This window comes from Aspergillus steynii (genome assembly GCF_002849105.1).
Source record: "Aspergillus steynii IBT 23096 chromosome Unknown P170scaffold_1, whole genome shotgun sequence".
In the NCBI taxonomy this organism is placed as follows: Eukaryota; Fungi; Ascomycota; class Eurotiomycetes; order Eurotiales; family Aspergillaceae; genus Aspergillus; species Aspergillus steynii.
The window spans coordinates 3143820-3167413 of record NW_020194398.1 but is presented as its reverse complement, the minus strand read 5'-3'; the positions used below and the strand labels follow the sequence as shown (position 1 = coordinate 3167413).

Sequence of the window (23594 nt, the reverse complement as noted above, 5' to 3'; positions counted from 1 at the left end):
AAGTTTACCTAGACCGTGAGCTGCACCTGTAGGCAAGGCCTGGATGAGGGGAGAGGAAAAGCAGAGTATGAGTGTGGAAAACATACCGAATCAGGCTGCGCGGTGGTATGCATGCACTGCATATACGTCAATGTCTTATTTATTTTGGGCAACAATATGCTTCGTCCGATGATCCGGGAAACTGCAGGTTTTGAGGGGTACGTCGGAAGCGCATACGAGTGCAGGTCGGACTGAGACAGGTTCGGCATCGCTACTATCAATCGCACATTGTAAGACTTTTCATGGATCTACAGAAAATGAAGCAAGGCTTGGTGATCGGTGACCAAATTCGACCGGGAAAGCTTGACGTCGAGTGATGCAGACCATGTACGTCGTATAGATCGGACATCTTCCACGCTTGACCCGAACTTCTAATACTCTTCAAGGCAACCGGGAAACCGACAAATAATACGAATACAAAAGAAGAAGAAAAAAAGAAAAAGGAAAGAAAAAAAAAGAAAAGAAAAAACACAAGTCTGATCCTGAGGCTTATAGATGACGCATGCGAATTCTTACGCGGCCACAATCAGACCAGCCATCATATGGAACAGGAAAAGAAAAAATAGAATGATAAAAAAAATGAAAACAAAAGCAAGAAAACAAAAGCAAAGTGGATAAGACAGACATCATCTATCAATAACAAGGAAAAACAACACGGACCGAGATCAAGCCTGCTCTCGTACTCTCGCAGACTCGGCACTCTCGGACAGGCGAGTTGGACGGTGGGCCCATGTCGATGATGATAATACTTCGGTCTTGGGCGACGCAAAGTTTACTTCCGCTCGAGACACTTGCCTACTCGAGTATACACCATGAGCTGTGGGGAGAAGGGCTTTTTCGTTTTTCTTTTCTTTTTTTTTCCCCTCCCCTCTTTGTGAATCACATTTTTCACGTCTGGTTGGCGGCTTGAACGGCGTCGAGGCCGTTTCTCCGATTGTATGACTGAGCATTGGAGCCACCCAATGGCACTGCTTCCCTGTTGAGAAATTCTAAGAAGAAGTGTTTCAGATTATAATTGAACCATACTTGAGGATCAAATCATTGAGCCCCCCTTTGCTTTCATCATCCCTCTATGGGGCAGATTCAAGGGTTCTTTGGTCCTACTACGGAGTACGGAATACAGTGGAGGGAGAAATGGAGACTCGTACTACTGCGGTATACTGCGTACGCATGGATTTGTAAAGAGCGATTTAGGGCTTTCAATTCACCAACCAAAAGGTGGATCGAAAAACCGAAAACAAGCCCACCCAGCATTCGGGGAAAGCTTATGTCCCGAGGCCTTTGACACGGCCAAGAGCGAGGTCAGGGATTGTGACTGGTTCTCTTCAGGCCGTGTTTGTTTCTATATATACTCTGCACTGCGGGAGGCATGGGCTTAGGCAACAGTTGCATAATGCCTGGATGTATGCCGTAGGGAGCAGCGCTGCTTTTCTTTTTCCTGGCAAAGGAATCTCTCGGAGGAGGTCCAGGCCAACCATGACGTGGCGAGGACTGGATCAACATGGGAACCTTCCTGAACCAAAACTGCGATGAATAAAGGGAACAAGACGAATGAATAATTAATCGGGCTGAGGTAATCAGGGGCTAGGGGGGATTGGGGATAGTCGAGCAGCACAAGCAGTGCCATTGGCGGGCGGTGTCGTCATAGTCCCGGGGGCACAGTTTGTCCGGCGAGTGTCGGTCCACTTCTTTCCATGCTCTGCTCGCCTTCTCTTGCGCGGCGTTTCTTCGCCGCTTTCCTGATCATCCAAGACACCTCAACGTCAACATGAGATGCAGTCATAGTCGACTGTTGTCCCCCGATGGATCTTGGCCAATGTTGCTCGGCAACACGCCGTGACGCACCCCCTCCTTCCAACGGAGCTTGGTCGTGGAGGTTTTTCGGCGGAGAGATCGGGTTTCTGTAGACCCAATGATGCAAGGCACCTAAGCAGCCTCCGAGCAACTGACTTGAATCTGGCTTGCAGACGATAGGTCTCCTCACCCCACCATCTTCTAAGACTTGCGTGGATCGTACTTGGATCAGGCCCTCCATTGCGTGGGCATGGAACGGATTCCGACGTCTTCCATCCAACCCGGTGCTTGCGTTCGTTGGGGGAGGCTGTATGGATAGAATCGGCGATCCACGGTGCTCCGGCTTCTATCCGCGCAGATAACCACCAAAAAAACATTCTGTCGGTGCCTGTGTGGTGGATTTCGTCTACGGTTCCGTGGTTTGCAATTGATATTGCCACTTGAGTCGCCAGTCGCTGCCTGAGAACCGTGAATCGAGAATCCATGACCAGGGCAGGGTTTCCTGGCCGATCCATCTGCCCTCCCGATGGGTCCGGATCCACCGATGGCTTGTGCCCTGCGTCGCCTTGGCCATTGATATGGCTTCTATCTCACAGCCAACTTCCAAAACTACCTCTCTCATGGACGGTTCTCTCCACAATGGCTTAGGTGCATGACGTCTTCCTCATTGTCCTACGATTCCGAAGGCTTCCAGGCCCGGGCTTTCTCGGACAACTGGCAGCTTGTTTATTTGTTCTGACATGTTAAACTGGGTCAACGGCGGTCATCCACACCTTAATTCCATGGTCAATGATGTTCGCCTATGCATCCCAACTGGCTCTGCCTCTGTTTCTATTTTCGCTCGACGTGGGGAGGGGGGTCAGACCTGATTGACCTACTCTGTCCAGCTTACCGATGATTCCCACGTCCTTCCTTCACGTATCCACCATCCTCTATAAGTATCCAGCGTCCTCTTGTTCCTGAATTTTGTGAACAACCTTAAGCTTCTCGCAGCTCAACCAAAAACACGGTCTATATTTACAAAAAAAAATATACATACATATCTCAGTCATCTCACTCGACCGTTTCATTCGCTTTCAGTTGCTTTCACGTTCGCTTACTGAAAAATGAGAAACTTCGTTACCGTTGCAGCTTTCGCTGCCGGTGCCAACGCCCTTGTGGGCAGAGGCAACAGCTGCTGCTTCCATCTGAAGTCGTCTGGTGGTGCTTCGGGCTCCATTGGCCAGCTTGATGATGGACAGAACCGTGTCTACGGTGATCTCGACGAGGCTCAGTTCTGCATCGACTCCAACGGTGCCATCACCGATGCCAACGGCCGCGGATGCATCGTGACCGGTAAGCAGGAAGAACTCCATATGCCAATGAACCTTAGCTAATATCTGAACTTTTTTAGGTCCTACTACCCAGTGGCAATGCGATGAGGGTGCTACTCCCACGCCTGGCTTCTCTATTAACTCGGAGGGCCAGCTCTCGTACCAGGGCGACAACGAATTTGTTGCCTGCAAGACCGGCCAGAACGGTGGAATGAACATCTACACCTCCGAGAGCGAAGATGCCACCGGCTGTGAAGACATCAAGCTGACCGCTGACTCTTGCTCCGGCTCCGGCGCTGGCGGCTCCGGCTCCAGCTCTGTGCCTGCCCCTTCGTCGACCCCTGTGGTCGGATCCAGCAGCATCCCTGTGCCTCCTTACCCGTCGTCGAGCGCCTCCGTGCCCCCGTATGCCCCCGGTCCATCGGGTAGCGCTCCTGCTCCTTCCAACGTCCCCGGCACTCCTGGCGTCCCCGGCGCTGGACCTAGCGGCTCTGCGCCCCCCGCGGACCAGACCTCTACGATCCACACGACGGTGACTGCCACTTACTGCCCGACTAACTCGGCTACCCTGCCCGGCGCCCCTGGTGTTCCTGGCACTCCCGGTGCTCCTGGTGCTCCCGGTGCTCCCGGAACCACTGGCGCCCCCGGTGTTCCTGGCACTCCTGGTGTCCCTGGCACTCCCGGTGCTCCTGGTGCTCCTGGCACCCCTGGCGTCCCCGGCACTCCCGGCGTTCCTGGCGCTCCTGGCACTACTGGCGTTCCCGGTGTCCCTGGTACCCCCGGCGTTCCCGGTGCTCCCGGAACCACTGGCGCCCCCGGCGTCCCCGGTACTCCTGGTGTCCCTGGCACTCCCGGTGCTCCTGGTGCTCCTGGCACCCCTGGTATCCCTGGTACTCCCGGCGTTCCTGGTACTACTGGCGTTCCCGAAACTCCCACTGGCGCTCAGCCATCTGAGACTGCGACGGGACCCCAGCCCACCCAGACTGGCGCTCAGCCGTCGGGAACTGGAGCTCAGCCCTCCGGAACTGGCGCTCAACCCTCCGGGACTGGCGCTCAGCCATCTCAGACCGGCGCTCAACCCTCTGGCACCCAGTCCTCTGGTGGCAGCTGCCCTACGGATCTCTCCGGCGACTATGAATACCCTCACTTGATCGTCCCTGTCGACTCGTCCTCGCCGGATGACGCCGCGGGTACCTCGTACAACGGCACTGTCTCTTCGTCCGTCTCCACTATCTTCAACTTCGACATCCCCTCGGAAGACTCCGGCAAGACTTGCAGCCTCGTCTTCCTCTTCCCCAAGAAGGAAGACCTCGAGACCTCCTCTTACAGCTTCAGCGGCGACGGCAAGGTTGATTTCGCCTCCCTCGAGTCGGTTGCCGACGAGTCGACTTCCTACAGCAACGCCCCCGGAGTCAAGGAGGACCTGGGACAGTTCACCATCTCGCCCGGCAACTCGTACACCGTTTCCACCTTCGAGTGCCCTGCCGGCGAGGCTGTCAGCTACCAGATGAAGAACTCCGGCAGCACCGAGCTGGACTTCTTCGAGGACTACAACCCCTCTCCTCTTGGTCTGTACATCACCGTCTGCTAAATCCGACGGACACGATAATACAAGATCATCCGACACGCGACCATGAGTCATGGACCCATAATGTTGTTTTGAATTCTTTTGCTTCTCTTTTTGGACCATACGATTTTTTATTACTGCGATGAAGTCATTCCTTTTTATTCTCCATTCTCCAAGTTAATTGGTGTCGGATGACCGCGGCGATCAGACTACTGATCAGATCAGCCATACTTATTTCGGATCTTAATTTGATATTTGAGTGGAAGTGGCGTATCCTCCACTTCGAAAAGCAGCCATAGCTAGTGTACTATACAAATTCAATTGGGTCTCAATTAATTCTTGCTCCTTCTCTCTCCTTAAAATAGTGTGCCAGAGATATCTACTCTGGTACATCGTAGGTCAGGTAGCTGCCCGCACTGCTGGCTCCCCATCCATCGTTCTATTTATGATGCTGCCTAAGGATGCCACTTGGCGTCCGGATGAGGCAAGGTGGCCGCAGATCCACCACTCCAGCCGTCGCTCAGCCTTCCCTGTCCAAGACTTGAACGCTTCCATGATCTTGAATCCTTCCATGATCTTGAATCCTTCCATCCTTGAGCGACCGTGGTGGTACGGTTTGTCGGTCGCATTGACGAAGAACACCTACAACTTGGTGCGCCATGACGACTTACTCCATACGCCGTAACCGACATCCCCTGGACGATCCACCGGGGACGGCCAGAAAGGGTCCAGACTTGGGAGGGTCAACCCCATAGTCTGACGAATCCCAAATCCAAAGCCTCTTGGCCGTTGCCTCCAAGACCCGCCGGGCATCTGGGCGCTTATCAACTGAGGGCCAACTAAGTTCGTGACTAACGGGGCTAATTGTACTTTGGTGACAGGGGCCCCGTCCAAGCCACAATTCATTCAACCACAGCTGCCTGAAGCTGCCGGTCGCCGCGGGCATGCGTGTTTCCTCCCGGTTCCTTTGATTCTGTGCCTTTTGACTTTTTTCTTTCTCCTGTTTCATGATTCCTGCTCATGTCTGTTGATGTCTTCTGCCGCCTCCCCTACATTTTTGTTCCCTTAAGAGGCGAGTCCCGTTGTTTGCCGCGCAGGTTCACGGCTACCCCGGGTTGACTTGAATTGAATTGATTCCGTCATTGGAATTCGTGTGCATTCATTTCCTTGCGACGTTGTTTCCCAGGTTCGGCCCCAATCGGCGATCGGGATTCATTCTGTTCTAATGCCCCCCCAGTCCGTTAATCTAGTCGTTTATGGGGTATTCCTCCAATTACCGCTAGCAAATGGACCGACTTCCCTCTAAACTGCCCTTCTCGAAGCGGCGTCTACGACCGAGGGTTATTATTTCGTGAGTTTCTAGATCCTGTGCGCGATGGATTTACCCAGACCGATGCTAATTTTCGCCTGCGATATCCAGATACATCCTCGACTATGTGATCCTCGTGTTCGTCGTCCCATTCCGATTCCGCCCACGGGAGTCTCTCTGGTTGCTAACGATCGCTTTCCGCCCGACAGTGCCTGCATCGCCGGTTTCTATATTCTCGATTCAATCGAACCGTACCATCAACGTTTCTCGCTGCAGAACATTTCGCTCCAGTATCCCTATGCCGATCCTGAACGAGTTTCGATCCCGATGGCCCTACTTATCTCGGGCGTCGCACCCTTGGTCATAATCGCTGTCTACACACTTCTTGTGGATGGGTTGTTTTCGCATAACAAGCCGCAGGATCCCGTGACCGGTAAACGGAAATTGTCGGGCCCATACCGCTTGAAGGATCGGTTGTGGGAGTTCAACTGCGGCTTCCTGGGTTTGTTGCTTTCGCAGGGTCTGGCGTTTTTGATTACCCAGGCCTTGAAGAATGCGTGCGGGAAACCCCGGCCGGATATCATCGATCGGTGTCAGCCTCGGGCAGGGAGTGCGGATGCAGCGATGTACGGCTTGTCGAATTCTTCGATCTGTACCGGCGACCCGGCAATTATCAAGGACGGTTTTCGTTCGTGGCCGTCAGGTGTGTTTCTCTTTTTCCTTACTGTTTGTGAATCGGGTATGCTAACCCATGCTTTTAGGCCATAGCAGCTGTAAGAACTCAACCCTGTTCTGGTTATATTTCGCTTGTTTCAATGCTAATCATATATCTTATCATCGCATTAGCCTCGTTTGCCGGTCTGTTCTACTTGGCGCTCTGGCTGGCAGGAAAGCTGCATTTCATGGATAACCGAGGTGAAGTCTGGAAGGCGCTCATCGTCATCATCCCCTGTCTTGCCGCCACGTTGATTGCCGTGTCTCGAATTATGGACGCGCGACACCATCCGTTCGATGTAATCACGGGATCGCTTCTGGGCGTTGTCTGTGCCTACATCTCGTACCATCAATATTTCCCGCCGCTTAGCCAGCCCTGGAAAAAGGGACGAGCGTTCCCCATTCGCACGTGGGGAGCTGAGCCGGCCTCTCCAAACGACCCCGGCCGATATGGCGTCGGCAGCGAGAGCACCGCGGCGTTGCGAAACCCGGAGGAGGAGAGACTCGATCCGCCGCCTCCGCTACCTGGAACTCGAGGGCCCGCCGACCACCGACTCTCGCGAAACCAGACGTATACCTCTGCGACCGGTAATCCTTACGCCACGGAGGCCTACGGGCGCCGACCGCACGACGACGACGGGAATTGGTCCTCGTCTAGCGAGGATGTTGCGGATGGGTACGAGATGCAGCATGGCTACGCCCAGGCCCAAAACCCGGCATTCAACGCACCGCGATACTACGAGGAAACGGCCTATCCCTCCCAGACAGCTCCCGACGCTGGATTCCGCGCACCGCCGGCCGTAATGACATCGCGCACCGGTCCCGGGCGCGAATTGACCGACGTGCCTCCTCGCGAAGTGTAATACGGGCGCATTGCAATCAATTTTCGGTTATGTTCATTGTTTTATTGTAGGTGTTGGGATGACATCTGTGGCATTTATGTTTTGTTTCATAGACCGCTCTAGCGAAATGCGTAGGCATGTCCTGCCAAGTTGCCAGGGCCACGACTGTGACGATCATATTGGAATTGGGAAAGCGAAGACCATTAATGATGTATTTGGATGAGACATACTGGAACTTTTGGGCCGCAACAGTGGATATTTTCTGGACAAGTGGATCTGGCACGGGACAGACAGTCCTGCGATCTTGTACGACTAGAGATTGTTTATTTTGTTTTGGTTACTGCGTGAAGGCATTGACTTCCTCGATCCGTGGCTCTAGACTCCCGACCGACTCGGGAGTGACGCCCCACCCGGCTAAACACCACGGTCTACGAAGTATACTCTACGCGGTAGTACTCCAGAGCAATCCTCGAGGATGACCGGCCTGCAACCGAGGAAAAGGTCATCTGTTAGCATGTCCCTAGCTTCCCTCCTGATTGGCGCATTCAAATCTACGAGATGTCAGGGCCGAAGTGTCGTGCAGCGATTCACGTTCGGCCCAAGTTCCACCAGGCTGAATCCCCAGCCACCCCGCGCATCCCAGCCTCCTCATCGTCACTTTTTTTTTCTCTCATCCCCCTCGTTGTTTAAATTCTTCGCTCTAGCTGCAGGTCTGCGCGTGGCTATCTATCCCCCTTTTCCACCTTCTTTGTGGTCCACTCCTCCCTCGTGCAGCATTCTGAGCTGGCCTGCATCCGATCAGCAGCGACAAAGTTCCAGGCTCCGGTCTCTCAATCTGCCGACACTCGTCGTTCCTTGCCTCTCTTCTTTCCTTTCACCTCCTGCTGGGCATGACGTTGCAGCCATCCAGTATCTCTCTGATCTGTGATTCGCGATCTTATCATCCCTCAACCGACATTCCGGAGTTTATCTAGCCTGGTATCGATTCGCGACCCGCCAAAATGATTGGCAGTCTATTTTTCATCTTCAATCGCCTGGTGGAGATTGTCTTCCTGATCCCCATCATTGGCATGCTGGTATGTGCCACTCCGGTTCTTTTTGTCCCGTCCATTCTCAATCCTCGCTAACCACCCTCCACAGGCCTACTTTGTAGACGGATACCTGAAAGCAAACATCATCACCCCCACCTACATCCTCGTTCTCTTCATCGTCAGCGTCATCGCCGTCTTCTGGTGCTTCGACACCCTCATCCGACACTCCACCACCAAGCGCTCTGCCATCTTCGTCGCCTTCGTCGACCTCCTCTTCTTCGGCGCCTTCATCGCCGGCGTCTACCAGCTGCGCTTCATTGCCAATGCCGACTGCTCGCACTGGAACGGCGGCTCCGTCTGGGTCTCCCTGGGCCCGTTCGGCTCCTACGGTTACCGCACCGATAACCCGCTCTCGAGGGACATGAACAAGCATTGCGCTATGCTGAAGGCTTCGTTTGCGTTCGGCATCATGGAGGTCGTCTTCTTCTCGTGGACCGCCTTCTGGGCCCTGTTCATGTATAACCGCAGCGACGTTGTCGTCAAGGAAACGCATGTGCGCCGACGCAGCCACAGCAGTCGTCGTGGCCATGGCGGCCACCGTCGTCATAGTTCGAGTTCGCGACGACCGCAATATGTGGTTTGAGCGTGCTTGCCTCTTTCGGTTTTTGTTTGAAAAGAGAAATAAAGAAGAAGAAAAACATTATGATTTATATGGACATGATTGATGGGCATGGGTTACATGGATATGGACCTGGACATGAACACGGATATGGATATGGATATAGGATAATGAAGAACGAGCAACGAATCTCATCAGAGCAAGGGCACAGGAGAAAAGAAGGACCAACAAGATAAAAGAGCAAGGAAGCATGGACGAAAATCTGGACTGGTGATGTTTTTTTCTTCGATTTACGACACAGGTGACTGACTGACTGATGACCCCCACGAGTTATGATAATGCTGCTACATACAGGACAGAAGACGTCTCCGTTTTTGCCTTTGATTCTGCTTTTGTTTGTCCAGTCTCCATCTGATTTTGTATGTAATAGTTTACTTTACGGCCTACTAACCTAGGCGACTGACCTGCTTATTTTGGATCATGGCTGCTGTTTGGCTGGATCTAAAGTAAGTATCTCTCCATGATACCGCTTAGTGTTTTCAATTGAATGTACTGTACAATGGATATAATTTGACATTTGAGCTTTCTCGGTTTCAAGATAGGTGCTATTTCCCTGTGGCGTCTCAATAGATAGAGTCAGTCACTCACTAATTAGGCAGCCGAGCCAGTCCCTATAGAATAATATACCAGACTCCCGGTCATTCCCTCTCCTCTGGGATTTTAAAGACCGTCAGGGGTCAGTTGGTTTTGATTGAGGTCTGTCCGCTCGGCCTAGTCAGTCCAGTCCAGTCCAGTCCAGCCGGTTTTCATTCGGAGTAACTACACGCCGCGATCTGTATACACACATGACAGACAATATGTTAGTTAGTTGGTTATTTGGTTTCCAAGGCTAGTTCAAAATGCATTTGATGGGATTTGAGGTCGTTGGTAAGCGTAATGGATACGAGTCTGTCTCCGTGACCTGTCTGCCATCTTAGTTGTCGATGTGATTAATATATGTTATGTTGATCGAGTCTGCTACTCAGCCACGCCTTGATTGATAATCTGTTGAGAAACATGTCGAAGAACACATCATAAAAAGCGTATACGAGAGGAAGAACAAACAATAATAGGAGGCTGTAAATGAAGTAACCAGGGGGGAGAGAGAGAGAGAGAGAGGAAGACGATGGATGGGATGGAAAAAAAAAAGAAAATGGAAGATGCTCCAGCCGGGATTTGCACCCGAGTCTCTACCTTGCCCAGAGGATACACAGGCTTGCACCTGCATGGGAGGGTAGTGTCATACTACTAAACCACTAGAGCGTTCCTGACGTTTTCGCCACCGGAAGTGACTTATGAGGGGTACTTTTTGCGGGGTCTTACGTCATCATCCCCTTGGATTTCTCTGTCGAGTGCAGCTACAGGCTTTTAATCACGTGTATAGCTGAATGGAATTTGATTAGATGAGTATATAACAATGGAAAATCATGTAATTACCTCTCTCGTGGGCTGATAGCGGGTTAATCTTCCTGCAGTATACTAAAAGTGATGCTTTCGACCAGCATCTATTTGGTTCTCCGAACAGTATCACTTGGTCACTCAAAAGACAATTGGGGACACCCCCCCTCTTCTTTTTTGGTTTAAAATCAAGATATTTATCTTATCGTTTTCACTAGGATAATATGAAGCTAGCATGCTCACTATGGAAGGTGGTAAAGTGGCATTTTCTAAATAGCCATGGTGGTGAGCTCTTTATGCTATTGGGCGAGTGCACTCGATTTTCTTGGATGGAACATTGCCTTAGACTAAAACCCATTAAAATGAGCAATGTTAACAAGCAAGTCAGTGTGGCCGAGTGGTTAAGGCGATAGACTAGAATGGATCTCATCTATCTCATCTATTGGGTTCGCCCGCACAGGTTCGAGTCCTGTCGCTGACGATCTTTTTTTTGTTTTGCGTTTTCTCGTTTCCCGCATGCAACAACCAAATCCTTCTGAATCAACGGTCCTGGTTTATTCTTTTAGCCAGATCTCATGAATAAAGTGTTGCAGTGAGAAGAGCTATATATTACGCATATTACCCTAGTTAACTGGGATTGACCCTTTTTCAGCTCAGTGGTAAAAATGCAACATAAAGACCGCAGCATCCCCGTGCATCCAGCGTGTCGATAACCTGAGCTCCGTGTCTGCAAGATTTGCCACCTCCCTTAACCAAACCCACCACCACCGACAGGTAAATCCACGCCCATCGGTGGCTTCCGAACCCCACTCCCGATAAGGAGGCAAAAGTGGGGGACGCGCTTGGGCACGAAGAGCATCCTACCATTGATGCATCACACACCTCTCATCATTCGATGCAGCAAACCTGCTAGTGCTTTAAACAGATCCCATCGACCATCTCGATCTCTTTTCTTTTCCTTCCTCTTCTTCGGTAGCTTCAAAGGCCTTGATCTGCTATGGGTAACTTGTCTCAGAGAGGAGCTCTCCGTCGGTAAGCTCCGACCTGGTCTTTTATCTTAACATCCACCTCGACTACCTCAAATAGCTTGACAATACCACCCACTTTGACTTCCTCAAAGTCTCTACCTACTGCATATTAATCGTCTTCTCGCTGCCAGCAGCACTTGCCATTCAACGTGCATTCCCGACGCCCATGGCTGACTAACGTGCCATATCCCTTTATATCGCCACCTGGTTCTTAAGCAGATACCAGCTAGGTTGATCGCTGTAATTGACATATCTTTAACTTGACATCGACCCACGCTTTCTGTCGTTCACAATGACGGTCGGAACAAATGATGAACAGCGAACGGAGTACTGCAAAGGATACAAGGAAGATGTGGATCTCATTCGAGAACGCGAATATCCTCATCTTAAAGGTGCGTTGTGCACATCCTGCATGGGAGCAAGAACTCTATACTGAACTTCCTACCCAGATACTACATATCTGGACCATGCAGGAACTACTCTGTACGCAAAGTCTTTGATTGAGTCCTTCTCACGGGACCTCACCTCCAACTTGTTTGGGAATCCACATTCCATGTCCTCGTCGTCTCAGCTATCGACGCAGCGAATAGACGATATTCGTCTACGGGCTCTCCGCTTCTTCAATGCTGATCCGGAGGAGTTTGATCTTGTGTTCGTTGCAAATGCCACGGCTGCGATCAAGCTAGTCGTCGATTCGTTTCGCGACGCAACTCCAAAGGGCTTCTGGTATGGGTACCACGTTGAAGCCCACACTAGCTTGGTTGGGGCGCGCGAAGTGGCAGATGCGGGAAGTAGGTGCTTCATGTCCGATGAAGAAGTCGAGACATGGATTTCAGATTCAGATGCTAGTCCAGACGAGGGGCCGAAGCTGTTTGCGTTTCCTGCCCAGTCGAACATGAATGGTCGTCGATTCCCTGTTCGCTGGTGTAGGCAAATTCGAAATACAGATGGGGATGCTGGAGACAGGTACTCGCTTCTGGACGCGGCGTCGCTGGTATCGACCTCGCCACTGGATTTGAGCGATGCATCGGCTGCGCCGGACTTTACTGTTCTCAGCTTCTATAAGATTTTCGGATTTCCCGATCTAGGTGCCTTGATTGTTCGGAAACGTGCAGGCCACGTTTTCGATAAACGAAGGTTTTTCGGCGGTGGAACGGTGGATCTGGTCTTGACCCAGGGAATGCAATGGCATGCAAAGAAGACCTCGATCCATGAACGATTGGAGGATGGGACGCTCCCATTCCACAGTATCATTGCACTCGATGCCGCTTTCGATACCCATGCTCGTCTTTTTGGTTCAATGGCGAATATCTCGTCCCACACGCGGTACTTAGCCAAGGCTTTATACGAGCGTCTATCTGCCTTGACGCATTTCAACGGGCAGAAAGTGTTCCAGTTCTATATGACCCCTGATGTGGACTTCGAGGATACGTCGACGCAAGGCCCAATTCTTGCATTCAACCTCCGCAGTAGCCAAGGTGCTTGGATCGGCAAGTCCGAAGTCGAACGACTTGCAAGCGTCAAGAAAATCCAGATCAGGTCCGGAACATTGTGCAACCCAGGGGGTGCGGCAGATAGCCTTGGGTGGACTGGGCCCGACATGATCCGACACTATTCCAATGGACTGCGCTGTGGAGACGACAATGACCTGATGGATGGGCGTCCAACTGGTATTTTGAGGGCTAGTTTGGGTGCCATGACCAACATCAGGGACATCGAAACACTCGTGGATTTTGTGGAGGAGTTTTACGTGGAGCGATCGCCAAATTCATGCTCGCTGCTACCTCCGATGGATGCTGCAGTATCGCAACCGCCTGGATTCTATATTGAAAGTCTCTCGGTGTACCCCATCAAGAGCTGCGGAGCTTTCAAGATCCCTGACGGCCAGCGATGGGAGATCAAACGGGAGGGACTAGCGTGGGATCGCGAGTGGTGTTTAATCCACCAGGGTACAGGAACAGCTTTGAATCAGAAGAGATACCCTAAGATGGCGCTAATCCAGCCATTCGTTGATCTTGCACAAGGTGTCCTGCGGGTTTCGTGTGGGAGAGGGACGGGGAAAACCTCCTTGGAACTACCTCTTGATCGCGAGGGCACCAATTTGGTTACAACTTCTTTATGCCAAAATACCGCCAAATCCTCTACTGTTTGTGGAGACCAGGTCACCGTCCAAGCTTATACCTCACCGACTGTCTCCTCTTTCTTCTCAGACTTTCTGGGCGTTCCGTGCTCACTTGCGCGGTTTCCACCTCAGATCTCGACGAGATATTCCCCTTCCAAGGTCAGGGTACCGCAAGATAAGGAAGAGTCGATTATGCCGGGGTCTTTCCCACAAGATACATCAGGGCCAGCGCCCGGACAGACTCGGATCTTGTTGTCTAACGAAAGCCCTATACTGTTGATCTCCCGTTCGTCGGTCAATCGTCTCAACGAAACGATCAAATCCAAACCTAAACCTAAGAACACCAACCAAGCCAACTATAAGAGCTCCAGTAAAGCGGTCGCTGCCGATGTTTTCCGCGCCAACATTGTGGTTGCTGAGAATCTTTCCCAACTGGCTAATACCGAACAACCCTATATTGAAGATCAATGGCAATCGTTCAGCGTCGGTTCCCAGCATGTTCACTTTGATGTCTTGGGATCCTGCCAACGATGTCAAATGGTCTGTATTGACCAGTATTCCGGCGTGCGAGGAGAGGAACCCTTTTCGACACTGGCGAAAACTAGGAAGATCAATAACAAGATCAATTTCGGGAGACATGCATCTCTCTCTACGGCGGACGATGATTCTGCTGCTTCTACGTCTAGGACTATCATGGTTGGCGAGACTGTTTATCCGTCATATAAGCATAACGGGTGCTGATTTTTTTTTTTTTTTTTTTTTGACGGAAATGTTTTGACTGCAACTGAGCAATTGAATATACGAGGAACTGGTGGGGTCTCTGCATATCTGGTGTTCATTTGGGACCAAGCTGCTGGATGGCTATTTTTACTACATATTGTGTACGGATTGTTTGTAACAGAATCACCCTACCTAATCGATGTATCCACACCTCATGTATACTCCGTAGAGTCGGCCGGAAGAGAGGCGGAGTGGATCCCCTCGTTGCGAGTGACTTCAGAGAGCCCCGCTCTGTTGTTTTCCGCGACCCCCGCATCGCCGGCGCTTCCATTCTTTCATTCAACTTTCTCTCCCTTTTCTCCCTCTCTCGTCTCCATCTCCATCTCACTCCCAGCCCCTTCCATATCATCGAAAATGGACCGTTCGAACAAACCCTCCGCCATCGGTGTCGGCGCATCGTTGCCCCAGCCCAGCGTCTCAGTCAGCGACAACACCGTCGTCGCAACCCTCCCTACCGGCGAATCCGTCACGGTCTATCTCTACGGCGCAACTGTCACGTCTTGGAAGCTCGCAAACGGAAAGGAGCAGTTGTTCGTGAGCGAGAAAGCCCAGTTGGACGGATCTAAGCCTATTCGCGGTGGCATTCCTGTCGTCTTCCCGGTACGTTAACGTCAGCTTTGTCTGGCTTACTCCTCAGGGTCCCTTCCCTATATTTAAACACATATCATACCACCTCAGCTCAATCCGCATCGTTTTGCCTGTCTATAATAAATAAATTCACTAACCATACCTACCCGCTTAGGTCTTCGGCCCTCCCCCTCCCAACCACGCTACCTCGTCCCTCCCGCAACACGGCTTCGCGCGGAACTCGAACTGGGAGTTTCTCGGGAAGTCCTCAGAGTCTCTGGGCACGGACCGCGACGATGCCGTGAAGTTGGACTTCGGTCTCTCCCGGCCCATGCTGAGCCCCGAGTTCCAGAACGCCTGGGCGTATGACTTTGGTCTCGTTTATAGCGTCACCCTGACGAAGGAGGGGCTGGAAACGTCCCTGCAGGTGCAGAACAAGGGCAGCCAGAACTTCGACTTCCAGGTGTTGATGCATACGTATTTTGCCGTTGAGGTGGGTTCATTTGCTTTCTTTTTACCTGTACCTGTTACTTCTTGTGGCATGGGGTGTGAAAAAGAAAGGCAACGCAAATGAGTGAATGAATAGCTAACCGGACTCCACTATCAACAGGACATCTCCCAAATCCGCGTCCAAGGCCTCGAATCCAAAACCTACGCCGACAAGACCCAGAACGGCTCCGTTAACACTGAATCATCGCCCGCAATTGCCATCACCCAGGAAACAGACCGCGTGTACCAATCCCTCGACCCGCAGGCCCCCATCGTCGTGTCGTCCGCGACCGACAACAAGCCTCTGTACTCGATCACCCGCGAAGGACTCAGCGACGTGGTGGTGTGGAACCCGTGGATCGAGAAGGCCAAGAGCATCGCGGATTTCGGGCCCGACGAGGCGTACAAGAACATGATCTGCGTCGAGGCGGGCTCGGTGGCTGGATGGCAGACTCTGGAGGCCGGTGATTCTTGGGTCGGTGGACAGACGATTCGGCCGCGGTTGTAATGAGTGAGTCAGGGAGGGTGTGGCGTGCTGTGTTCACGGACGTACCTTTGCGTGGAGAACTTGTTGATTCTTTGACGATCATGATGATGGACTGATTGATTGATTGATTGATTGATGACTTGAAGATATCTATCTGTTTTTATTCTTCCCTCGCTTTTTGCTTGATTGATGTGTAAGACTTGTGGCGTAAATGAGAAAAAGAATAGAGCTTTATATAAAGACCCCTTTAAGTAGTGTTATTTTACCTCGTTGAACCGGCCTCTTCTACTTATGACCAAAAGACCTTTCCAGTCTTGCAGTATTTTCAATGCGAGAACATTATCCAGATTGGAGAGGGATAGACAGAAAAGAATACTGGATGATAGACGAAGCCAAATAATGGGCTCTGACGCCCTAACGTGCAAAGGATGTGGCTTGAAGCATACTGTCTTCCGACCTGATTTGGCTGTGAGGTCGAAGGAGACACGTGCTCTGTGTGTCTTCTTTCCCTCCCTTTCCTCAGTCTCTTCCTCCACTCTTTCCTACTCACTTATCTGACATTTCCGCCTTCCCGTCAGAAGGATGCTTCTACAGTTATTCGGAAGGCCACGATGGAATTCCTCCGTATAAATGATTTCCAACACATGATTGCGTGGAGAATTAAATGTGTTTGCGAGCTCGCAATGCTAAAATCGGAGATGGCATTCCTTCCATTGTTCTTTCCGAGGGAGCAAAAGTCCATCGCCATCCCTTACCGCGGGCCTTGTTTGCCTGCAGGTTGGCACTGCTAAACCAATGATGATACTGTTTGTGGATTTCAGCTCGTATCAAAATTGAATCCAACAGAGGCTAGACCTAGCAGCTGTCAGCAATCAACAAAGGACAAGGAATGCTAAGAGCTGCGAGGATTTCGCTCAATCTGCGCTTTCAAGCCAAGAATGCTAACCAGGCAGCCCTAGTTGCCTTAGAATCCTCAGACGGGATCTACAGACTGCGCTCCAGTACAGAATTAATTTCAACTCGATGAAGCTTCGGAATTCAAATCGTACAGCTTCAGTAACCCGAAGCACATTCCAACAATACTCGATCAATTTGATTCGTCGAGCATTTGGGCAAGGTCTTGATCGATAGCACTTAGAAAGGCTTGCCGCAGCAACCAATGATTGGACTTATCACCCGGCGATTCGCCGCGGAGGTCTCCCTTGCACTGGGGCGCTTCTGCTTTCTGAGCCCCCTTGCTTTTCCTCCCCGCTACTCGAGCTCAAGAGCCACGAGCGCTAAGTTCTGGGCTTCCCTGTCTGTTGGTCCATGTACTCAGACTTGGTAACCGAGGCTAATCAGTGCGTACTAGGGTGCCAACATGGTGGTGCTGCAGAGCGCCTTTTATATCTCCGGGCAGCCCTGTTCCTCTATTTTCCCGCAAAAATCTTTACATTCCAGGGCATCTATTCTGGATCCCATGGTCTCTCGGTGACAAATAATTGGTCATCATCTTCGGGGCCTTCATCTGCGAGATGGGGAAACCATCTCCCTCTCCGCAAAGACTCCTTACAGAAGCTATTGCTTTCGGGAGCATTGCAATTGCTCTATACATTTTCAGAATGTACGTCCCTTATGTTATGTAACGTGCTGAATCATAACTTAGAGCTCATCTGAGAAAAGGATATCGCGGATTATTGCAAGTGGATCCATCAACCATTTAGGGCGTATGTTGCATACCTGCCATTTATGCCCCCACTGTTTAAGTCTAGGCTAATCTGGAGCTAAAACAGTCGATGACTATGTAATGACTGCAACGATCGTGAGTTTGCTACCTTCAAGCACGCATAATCCTGAATTAACCCGTTGATGCTCTTTAGATAATCTACACGAGTATGCTCGTCCTCATTCAAATATCCGCACAATATGCGACCAATCTCATGGACCCCTCAGAATATGACCAAGTCCTGGCAAGCCCCCAGGAGGTCGATAACCGAATCTTTGGAAGCAAGATCGTGATCGGCCTGGAGCAGTGCATGTTGTTCTCCACATGGGGAGTAAAGATCTGCATGTTAACCTTGTTCTGGCGGCTGACGAAAAATCTTCGATTGCATATCTATGTTCAGATCATAGCTGCATATGTAGCCATCGGCTTCATTGTAATCATGATCACATACTATGCGGTTTATTGTCGCCCATTCTCTCAATACTGGGCTATGCCGGTGCATAATATGCAGTGTGCAACATATCAATATTACTCCATTACCCAAGCAGTTTTCAATATCTCTTCTGACGTGGCCATGCTAGTTGTTCCAATTCCGCTTCTCATTAAGGCACAGCTGAGAAAGAGAAGAAAGATCACCCTGTTCTGCGTCATGAGTCTTGGCCTGTTTACCATTGTCTCTGCAATTCTCAACAAAGCGTTCAATTTTGCATTGCCACTGACGACAATCTACCAAATATGGTACATTCGTGAAGCCAGTACGGCGATATATGTTGCAAACCTGATATGCTTGTGGCCCTTGCTTCGTCGGCTATTTGGATTCAGCGCATTTCAAAACAGCAGCAGGCAGTACCGACAGCAGGCAGATCGACCCAATAGAGAAATATTAGGTGCTTTGCGGGCACCATCTATAACAATGAGCAACAGACCGCAATCACGACCAGCATTCGCAGTCTTTCGTGATCTGCACATCTGCAGGCAGGAACAACCAGAAAAGACCACAGGGCCTGTTGATGAGCCACAGACGAGTGGTGGAGAAAACATTGACATGCGCTCGAACAATAACATGAGCGATGCCCATGAACTAAGAAAGCTGCCACTTCAGAGATGGGAGAATGATGAATATCGTCAAAGGATCGAGGGGCCAACCGTACCCTATGACCTTGAGATTGGAAAAGTAGCCGCGACTAACCACCCCTTCAGCCTGGACCCGGAGCACAGATAGCAACGTGGGTCTCCTCAGAAATGACCATTCGGTCGTTCGACTGACTTTATGTGGACTACGTGACCCTATCTCAACAAATAGATAAAGTTACGACTCCTTGGCATCAGATTCGCAATTGCGAGCTATCGGAAAACAAGTCACGATGTTGGATTCCACTCTTGGCCTGATCTTGGCACCAACGAAACCGTCGGCGCTCCGCTCTGGTTATCGCCGATAGCTGACTGGCTGATAGGCACATAGCCTGCAAGAGGTGCATGTTAGGCCCGGTGGGGAATGATAGATGATCTGACCATTGCGATCCCTGGTAACACGGGGATCGCCAGTGAACTGGCAGGTGTTTCTTCCTCTGGGTGCATTCTGTATCCAGAGAAGTTCATTTTGCACAAGGGGCAACAGGCCTGGCGCTTGGTGAGCCATGGGTCAACGCATACTGAGTGGAAAATGTGCCCGCAAGTCAGGGGTCTGATCAGGTCGGCAGCATCGAAGCCTTCCATGCAAATGGCACACAAGGAGTGGACGTCGCCAGTACAGAGCGGCACGTTTATCGGTCCATCATCGCCATCCTCTCCCGGGTCGTGAGAAACATCGTCTGATTTATTGCCTGACGAAGGGAGCGGGTGATCTCCGTCAGCATCGACCGTGCGCCCGTTGCCTCTACCATCTTCGGCGGAAGAGTTCAAAGCGCCAGGCTGAGTGATGTGTGTGGTGGCAAGTTTACGATTTCGCTCTTCCCACCAAGCACTGTATTCGGTTAAGGGAAATTGCTTATCGACGTCGCTTCTTGCGATAGGCGACGAGCGCACATGGGGAGATGGATTTTCTGGGTCAAAAGCGGCTCCAGCGTGTTGAGTATGGCGGAAGTAGCGATGTCTCGTGCCGACCGCTGCCCTTTGTAGGGAAACGGCATTGTCAGTAAAACCACCACTAGGCGACAGGGGGTGATCGAACGAGAATTGACATACCAAACAAAGACGAAAAAGACCGCAACACATAGAGGCGCAAGGTAACCGAGAGGAGCGGCCGAAGAGGACTTTTCCGACTGGCCACCCATCACCGCCAACACCGTCGGATGTCATTGGACCAGAAGTTGTGTATACAAGAGAGGGCAGAGCTACATCACGGCATCAGAATGATGCTATATGAGACGTGGGGATTGATTCTCCTTGCTCGACCGATCCAAACAAGCGAAGTGGAATCCAGGTGGATAAAGAGATCCGCTCCTGAGCGAACTATCCCGTATACGAGGGCCAGCTCCGTCGACAGGCCAAGAGGAGACCCCGCAAAGTGGCAGGCAGCTGCTCGTGAGACCCTCAACATCAGCTGGCATGATAGGGGCAGCAGCCGAGGAAACCAAGCAAAGGCGTGCTTGGCCCGGGGCAAGAATCGCCATCTCAGGCTTCCCACCGAGGCAATCCTATCCCCTTCTGGCCGTTAGTCATGCCGGGATTAATGCTGCTTATCAACGGGCTATCAGGGCCTATCTGGGTGGAGACGGGACATACCCCAGACCCCGGGGCCAAGCCACTTAATTAAAGCATATTAAGTGGTATGCTCTGTCACATTCCGGTCGACAGAGTTCCAGGCTGCCACGATCACCTCATCCCATATGAGACCGGGACTAGCAGACGGGCTAGCAGGAGGGAGGGAGAGCACATACCCGAGGAACACGAGTTCTCAGCCATGCGACATTTCCAGAAACAAGACCAAGGCCGACGATACCCAGCGAGTCATGGCGCGTCTGACACTGAAATCCTTACGACTTCACGCTGGATGCCGGCGGAGCAGCGCCCAAAGGGGCAACGGCCCAGAAGCGCCAAGACTCCCGCGGGCGGCGCCAAGAAGCCTCTCAACCCTAACAATCTCTGGCATCGCCGCCGGATGACCACTCTCCTTCGCTCTCCCCCAGGCTCGCGTGGCGCAACGGCATGCCATCTTCCAATTGCTGCCCTTGCTGCCCATTCCAGACTCTGGAGGAAAGCCGTCGGGGCCCGAACCAAGCGATCCCACTGTAACCTCAGCCTCTGTGCACCGTTCTTAGTGGCCCGAAAAGGGTTCAACCATGACATTGGTTCTGATCGTGCTCCAGCTGGAGAGCCTGCAGGGGGGTCGGGGAGAGGTCGATGGGCCAAGCCCGTTATCTTGATGGCAAACTGGCCCGACAATAAGTAACGCGGCCTGCGCTGTTCTCGTCGATCTCACCCCCTTCTGTCTCTTAGCCCCTGGGAATTTTTTTTTCCGTGCGCATTTGCTTGACCGACCGATTCAGAGTGTCTCTTTCTTTTGGTGCCATCCAAGATGGAGTCGAAACCTGCCTTAGAGGCAAAGGATGTGGACGTTGGCAAGGCCGAGGCGTCCCTCCCTTCCTACTCCCAAGACAATTACGATGTTGTGGTAGTGGATGAGCATGAGAAGCTTGATTTCTGGACGCGCAATGGCCTGAATGCCAATTCCTTCAAGCGAAGAAAGGGGAGTGGTATTACTGAGTTGAATCGGAACATGAAAACTCGCCATATGCATATGATTGCAATCGGTGGCTCTATTGGTGCCGGTTTCTTTGTTGGTTCCGGTGGCGCGCTGAGCACCGGAGTAAGCTTTCATGAATCAGTGGACTTTGCTTTTCCTCCGAAACTGACATCGCATTCAGGGCCCAGCAACGCTCTTCCTCGATTTCTTGATTATCGGTGTTATGATGTTCAATGTCGGTCAGTTTACAGCAACCCTTCCCCCCTTACGCGCATACAATCTAATGCCACCGGTATAGTCTACGCGCTCGGAGAATTGGCTGTTATGTATCCCGTGTCCGGTGGTTTTTACACTTACTCAACCCGATTCATTGATCCGTCATGGGGCTTTGCCATGGGGTGGAACTACGTCTTTCAATGGGCTGTCATTGTTCCTCTGGAGCTCACAGTGGCCGGTTTAACAATAGGCTACTGGCAGGTAGACGTGAGCGTTGCAGTATGGATTACCGTTTTCCTCGTCGCAATCATCATTGTGAACATCTTTGGCGCTCTTGGATATGCCGAAGAGGAATTCTGGTCTTCTATCCTGAAGCTCGGCGCGATCATTGTCTTTATGTTCATTGCTCTGATCCTGGTTTGTGGCGGTGGTCCGTCTCGCGGCATCTATAGCGAGTACTGGGGAGCGCGTACCTGGTACAACCCGGGCGCTTTCCGCAACGGCTTCCGCGGCTTCTGCTCTGTCTTCGTCACGGCCGCTTTCTCCTTCAGTGGAACCGAACTGGTTGGTCTTGCTGCCGCTGAGGCTCAGAACCCTGCCAAGGCTCTGCCCGGAGCTGTGAAACAAGTCTTTTGGCGTATCACCTTGTATGGATCCCCCCTCGCCTCGTCGGGTCCCTTCATGCCACAAGCCTTGACTAACCCTTCAATGTCTCATAGGTTCTACATTCTCGGTCTCACCTTTGTCGGTCTTCTCGTCTCCTCCGATGACAACCGCCTTCTGGGCGCCGACGCCCTCATCGATGTCAACGCCTCCCCATTCGTCCTCATTGCCGCGGACGCCGGCCTCAAGGGCTACGACAGTTTCATGAACGTCGTCATTCTTATTTCAGTGCTGTCTATTGGCGTCTCCGGTGTCTATGGTGGCTCGAGAACCTTGACTGCGCTTGCCGAACAAGGATACGCCCCCAAAATCTTCACCTATATTGACCGCTCCGGCCGACCTCTTGTGTCGGTGGCCACCTTGATTATCTTCGGTCTGCTTGGCTATGTCAACCTTGACGCTAAGGGTGATGTTATTTTCGCATGGCTTCAAGCCCTCTCCGGTCTCGCCGCCCTCTTCACTTGGGGCTCCATCTGTCTGGCCCACATCCGCTTCCGTAATGCATGGAAGTACAACGGCCGCACCTTGGATGAAATCCCATTCCGGGCCGTTGGCGGCATCTACGGTTCCTATCTCGGACTTACTCTTATTATTCTTGTCTTGATCGCTCAGGTATGTCCTCTCCCCTCTACCTATTGCCTCCGTTCTGCTCCTACTACCTATCTCCCGTCCTCGATCTTAAGCTAACACTCCTGATCCCCAGTTTTACGTGGCCATCTGCCCACCAGGTGGCGGTATCAACGACGCCGAAGGCTTCTTCCAAACTTACCTTGCCCTCCCCGTCGTCATTTTCTTCTGGATCTGCGGTTTCCTCTGGAAGAGACGGGGTTGGCTTCGAACCAGCCAGATCGATATCGACTCCGGTCGTCGCGAGGTCGACTGGCCTGAGATCCACGCCGAGCGCCAACGTATCGCCGCTATGCCTGGGTGGAGACGGGCCCTGAATCTCATCATTTAATGGCCTGGCGTTTGGATCTATTGTAATCGCATCCCCTTTGTGAGGCGTTTGATGCTCGGCTCTATCTCACTGCTGCTACTCCTAGAGTAGCATGCTGAGGTTGGGCTTGGCTGGGAGCTGGGAATGGGGTTAGACTAGGTCAACTGCTTGTGGTGTGTGGTGTTCAAATGTCCGTGTTGATTGAGTATTAAATAATTGGAAATTACATAATTAGGAATTTTATTGAACA

General features: G+C 51.7%; 12 protein-coding genes and 2 non-coding genes across 14 annotated transcripts; 11 read left to right on the top strand and 3 right to left on the bottom strand.

Moving 5' to 3' along the window:
* Window positions 1-1736: 1736 nt before the first annotated feature.
* P170DRAFT_23327 (uncharacterized protein) lies at window positions 1737-2629 on the bottom strand. Its single transcript, XM_024842907.1, has one exon. It carries the CDS (start codon window positions 2346-2348, stop codon window positions 1803-1805), a length of 546 nt encoding a protein of 181 aa, XP_024709963.1. The 5' UTR covers window positions 2349-2629; the 3' UTR covers window positions 1737-1802.
* A 310-nt stretch (window positions 2630-2939) lies between these two features.
* P170DRAFT_421326 (putative GPI anchored cell wall protein) lies at window positions 2940-4737 on the top strand (the record flags this gene model as incomplete). The annotated part of the gene is made up of 2 exons (XM_024847352.1): window positions 2940-3168; window positions 3227-4737. The coding sequence occupies 2 exons, from the start codon at window positions 2940-2942 to the stop codon at window positions 4735-4737; spliced, it is 1740 nt and encodes a 579-aa protein (XP_024709962.1).
* A 1211-nt stretch (window positions 4738-5948) lies between these two features.
* P170DRAFT_23338 (phosphatase PAP2 family protein) lies at window positions 5949-8089 on the top strand. Its single transcript, XM_024842910.1, has 5 exons — window positions 5949-6064; window positions 6134-6160; window positions 6232-6725; window positions 6784-6795; window positions 6869-8089. Exons 1-5 carry the CDS (start codon window positions 6000-6002, stop codon window positions 7597-7599), a joined length of 1329 nt encoding a protein of 442 aa, XP_024709961.1. The 5' UTR covers window positions 5949-5999; the 3' UTR covers window positions 7600-8089.
* On the top strand, window positions 7827-8599 carry P170DRAFT_23331 (uncharacterized protein). The gene has a single exon (XM_024842908.1). The coding sequence runs from the start codon at window positions 8054-8056 to the stop codon at window positions 8504-8506; it is 453 nt and encodes a 150-aa protein (XP_024709960.1). The 5' UTR covers window positions 7827-8053; the 3' UTR covers window positions 8507-8599.
* Window positions 8580-9252, top strand: P170DRAFT_344791 (uncharacterized protein; the record flags this gene model as incomplete). The annotated part of the gene is made up of 2 exons (XM_024843482.1): window positions 8580-8654; window positions 8719-9252. 2 exons carry the CDS (start codon window positions 8580-8582, stop codon window positions 9250-9252), a joined length of 609 nt encoding a protein of 202 aa, XP_024709959.1.
* A 1176-nt stretch (window positions 9253-10428) lies between these two features.
* On the bottom strand, window positions 10429-10530 carry P170DRAFT_t12. The gene has a single exon. It is a non-coding gene; the product is annotated as a tRNA-Gly (tRNA).
* A 518-nt stretch (window positions 10531-11048) lies between these two features.
* On the top strand, window positions 11049-11146 carry P170DRAFT_t28. The gene has a single exon. It is a non-coding gene; the product is annotated as a tRNA-Ser (tRNA).
* A 419-nt stretch (window positions 11147-11565) lies between these two features.
* On the top strand, window positions 11566-14577 carry hxB (putative molybdenum cofactor sulfurase protein (HxB)). Its single transcript, XM_024851262.1, has 2 exons — window positions 11566-12085; window positions 12143-14577. The coding sequence occupies exons 1-2, from the start codon at window positions 11986-11988 to the stop codon at window positions 14554-14556; spliced, it is 2514 nt and encodes an 837-aa protein (XP_024709958.1). The 5' UTR covers window positions 11566-11985; the 3' UTR covers window positions 14557-14577.
* A 275-nt stretch (window positions 14578-14852) lies between these two features.
* P170DRAFT_432282 (D-hexose-6-phosphate mutarotase) lies at window positions 14853-16382 on the top strand. The gene is made up of 3 exons (XM_024848230.1): window positions 14853-15195; window positions 15338-15655; window positions 15773-16382. Exons 1-3 carry the CDS (start codon window positions 14950-14952, stop codon window positions 16157-16159), a joined length of 951 nt encoding a protein of 316 aa, XP_024709957.1. The 5' UTR covers window positions 14853-14949; the 3' UTR covers window positions 16160-16382.
* Window positions 16383-17152: 770 nt separating this feature from the next.
* On the top strand, window positions 17153-17712 carry P170DRAFT_23222 (uncharacterized protein). The gene is made up of 2 exons (XM_024842899.1): window positions 17153-17434; window positions 17490-17712. The coding sequence occupies exons 1-2, from the start codon at window positions 17298-17300 to the stop codon at window positions 17617-17619; spliced, it is 267 nt and encodes an 88-aa protein (XP_024709956.1). The 5' UTR covers window positions 17153-17297; the 3' UTR covers window positions 17620-17712.
* P170DRAFT_373977 (uncharacterized protein) lies at window positions 17586-18762 on the top strand (the record flags this gene model as incomplete). The annotated part of the gene is made up of 4 exons (XM_024845266.1): window positions 17586-17741; window positions 17801-17844; window positions 17911-17939; window positions 17998-18762. Coding segments are annotated over exons 1-4 (927 nt in total), but the record flags the coding sequence as incomplete, so codon positions are not given.
* Window positions 18763-19322: 560 nt separating this feature from the next.
* P170DRAFT_470104 (putative RING finger protein) lies at window positions 19323-20116 on the bottom strand (the record flags this gene model as incomplete). The annotated part of the gene is made up of 2 exons (XM_024852713.1): window positions 19323-19953; window positions 20028-20116. The coding sequence occupies 2 exons, from the start codon at window positions 20114-20116 to the stop codon at window positions 19323-19325; spliced, it is 720 nt and encodes a 239-aa protein (XP_024709954.1).
* Window positions 20117-20745: 629 nt separating this feature from the next.
* On the top strand, window positions 20746-21234 carry P170DRAFT_470103 (uncharacterized protein; the record flags this gene model as incomplete). The annotated part of the gene is made up of 1 exon (XM_024852712.1): window positions 20746-21234. The coding sequence occupies one exon, from the start codon at window positions 20746-20748 to the stop codon at window positions 21232-21234; it is 489 nt and encodes a 162-aa protein (XP_024709953.1).
* A 126-nt stretch (window positions 21235-21360) lies between these two features.
* Window positions 21361-23365, top strand: P170DRAFT_346836 (amino-acid permease inda1; the record flags this gene model as incomplete). The annotated part of the gene is made up of 5 exons (XM_024843590.1): window positions 21361-21651; window positions 21710-21767; window positions 21827-22391; window positions 22464-23019; window positions 23111-23365. The coding sequence occupies 5 exons, from the start codon at window positions 21361-21363 to the stop codon at window positions 23363-23365; spliced, it is 1725 nt and encodes a 574-aa protein (XP_024709952.1).
* Between the last annotated feature and the right edge of the window lie 229 nt (window positions 23366-23594).

Bases quoted from the DNA above. Each gene is read 5' to 3' on its own strand.
- P170DRAFT_432282 (XM_024848230.1), top strand. From the start codon at position 14,950: ATGGACCGTTCGAACAAACCCTCCGCCATCGGTGTCGGCGCATCGTTG. The intron at 15,196-15,337 runs GTACGTTAACGT...CTACCCGCTTAG, and splicing joins GCATTCCTGTCGTCTTCCCG to GTCTTCGGCCCTCCCCCTCC. The intron at 15,656-15,772 runs GTGGGTTCATTT...CACTATCAACAG, and splicing joins ATACGTATTTTGCCGTTGAG to GACATCTCCCAAATCCGCGT.
- P170DRAFT_23331 (XM_024842908.1), top strand. From the start codon at position 8,054: ATGACCGGCCTGCAACCGAGGAAAAGGTCATCTGTTAGCATGTCCCTA.
- hxB (XM_024851262.1), top strand. From the start codon at position 11,986: ATGACGGTCGGAACAAATGATGAACAGCGAACGGAGTACTGCAAAGGA. The intron at 12,086-12,142 runs GTGCGTTGTGCA...CTTCCTACCCAG, and splicing joins CGAATATCCTCATCTTAAAG to ATACTACATATCTGGACCAT.
- P170DRAFT_23338 (XM_024842910.1), top strand. From the start codon at position 6,000: ATGGACCGACTTCCCTCTAAACTGCCCTTCTCGAAGCGGCGTCTACGA. The intron at 6,065-6,133 runs GTGAGTTTCTAG...TGCGATATCCAG, and splicing joins CGACCGAGGGTTATTATTTC to ATACATCCTCGACTATGTGA. The intron at 6,161-6,231 runs GTTCGTCGTCCC...TCCGCCCGACAG, and splicing joins CTCGACTATGTGATCCTCGT to TGCCTGCATCGCCGGTTTCT.
- P170DRAFT_23222 (XM_024842899.1), top strand. From the start codon at position 17,298: ATGATTGGACTTATCACCCGGCGATTCGCCGCGGAGGTCTCCCTTGCA. The intron at 17,435-17,489 runs GTCTGTTGGTCC...AGTGCGTACTAG, and splicing joins GCTAAGTTCTGGGCTTCCCT to GGTGCCAACATGGTGGTGCT.
- P170DRAFT_23327 (XM_024842907.1), bottom strand. From the start codon at position 2,348: ATGGATCGGCCAGGAAACCCTGCCCTGGTCATGGATTCTCGATTCACG.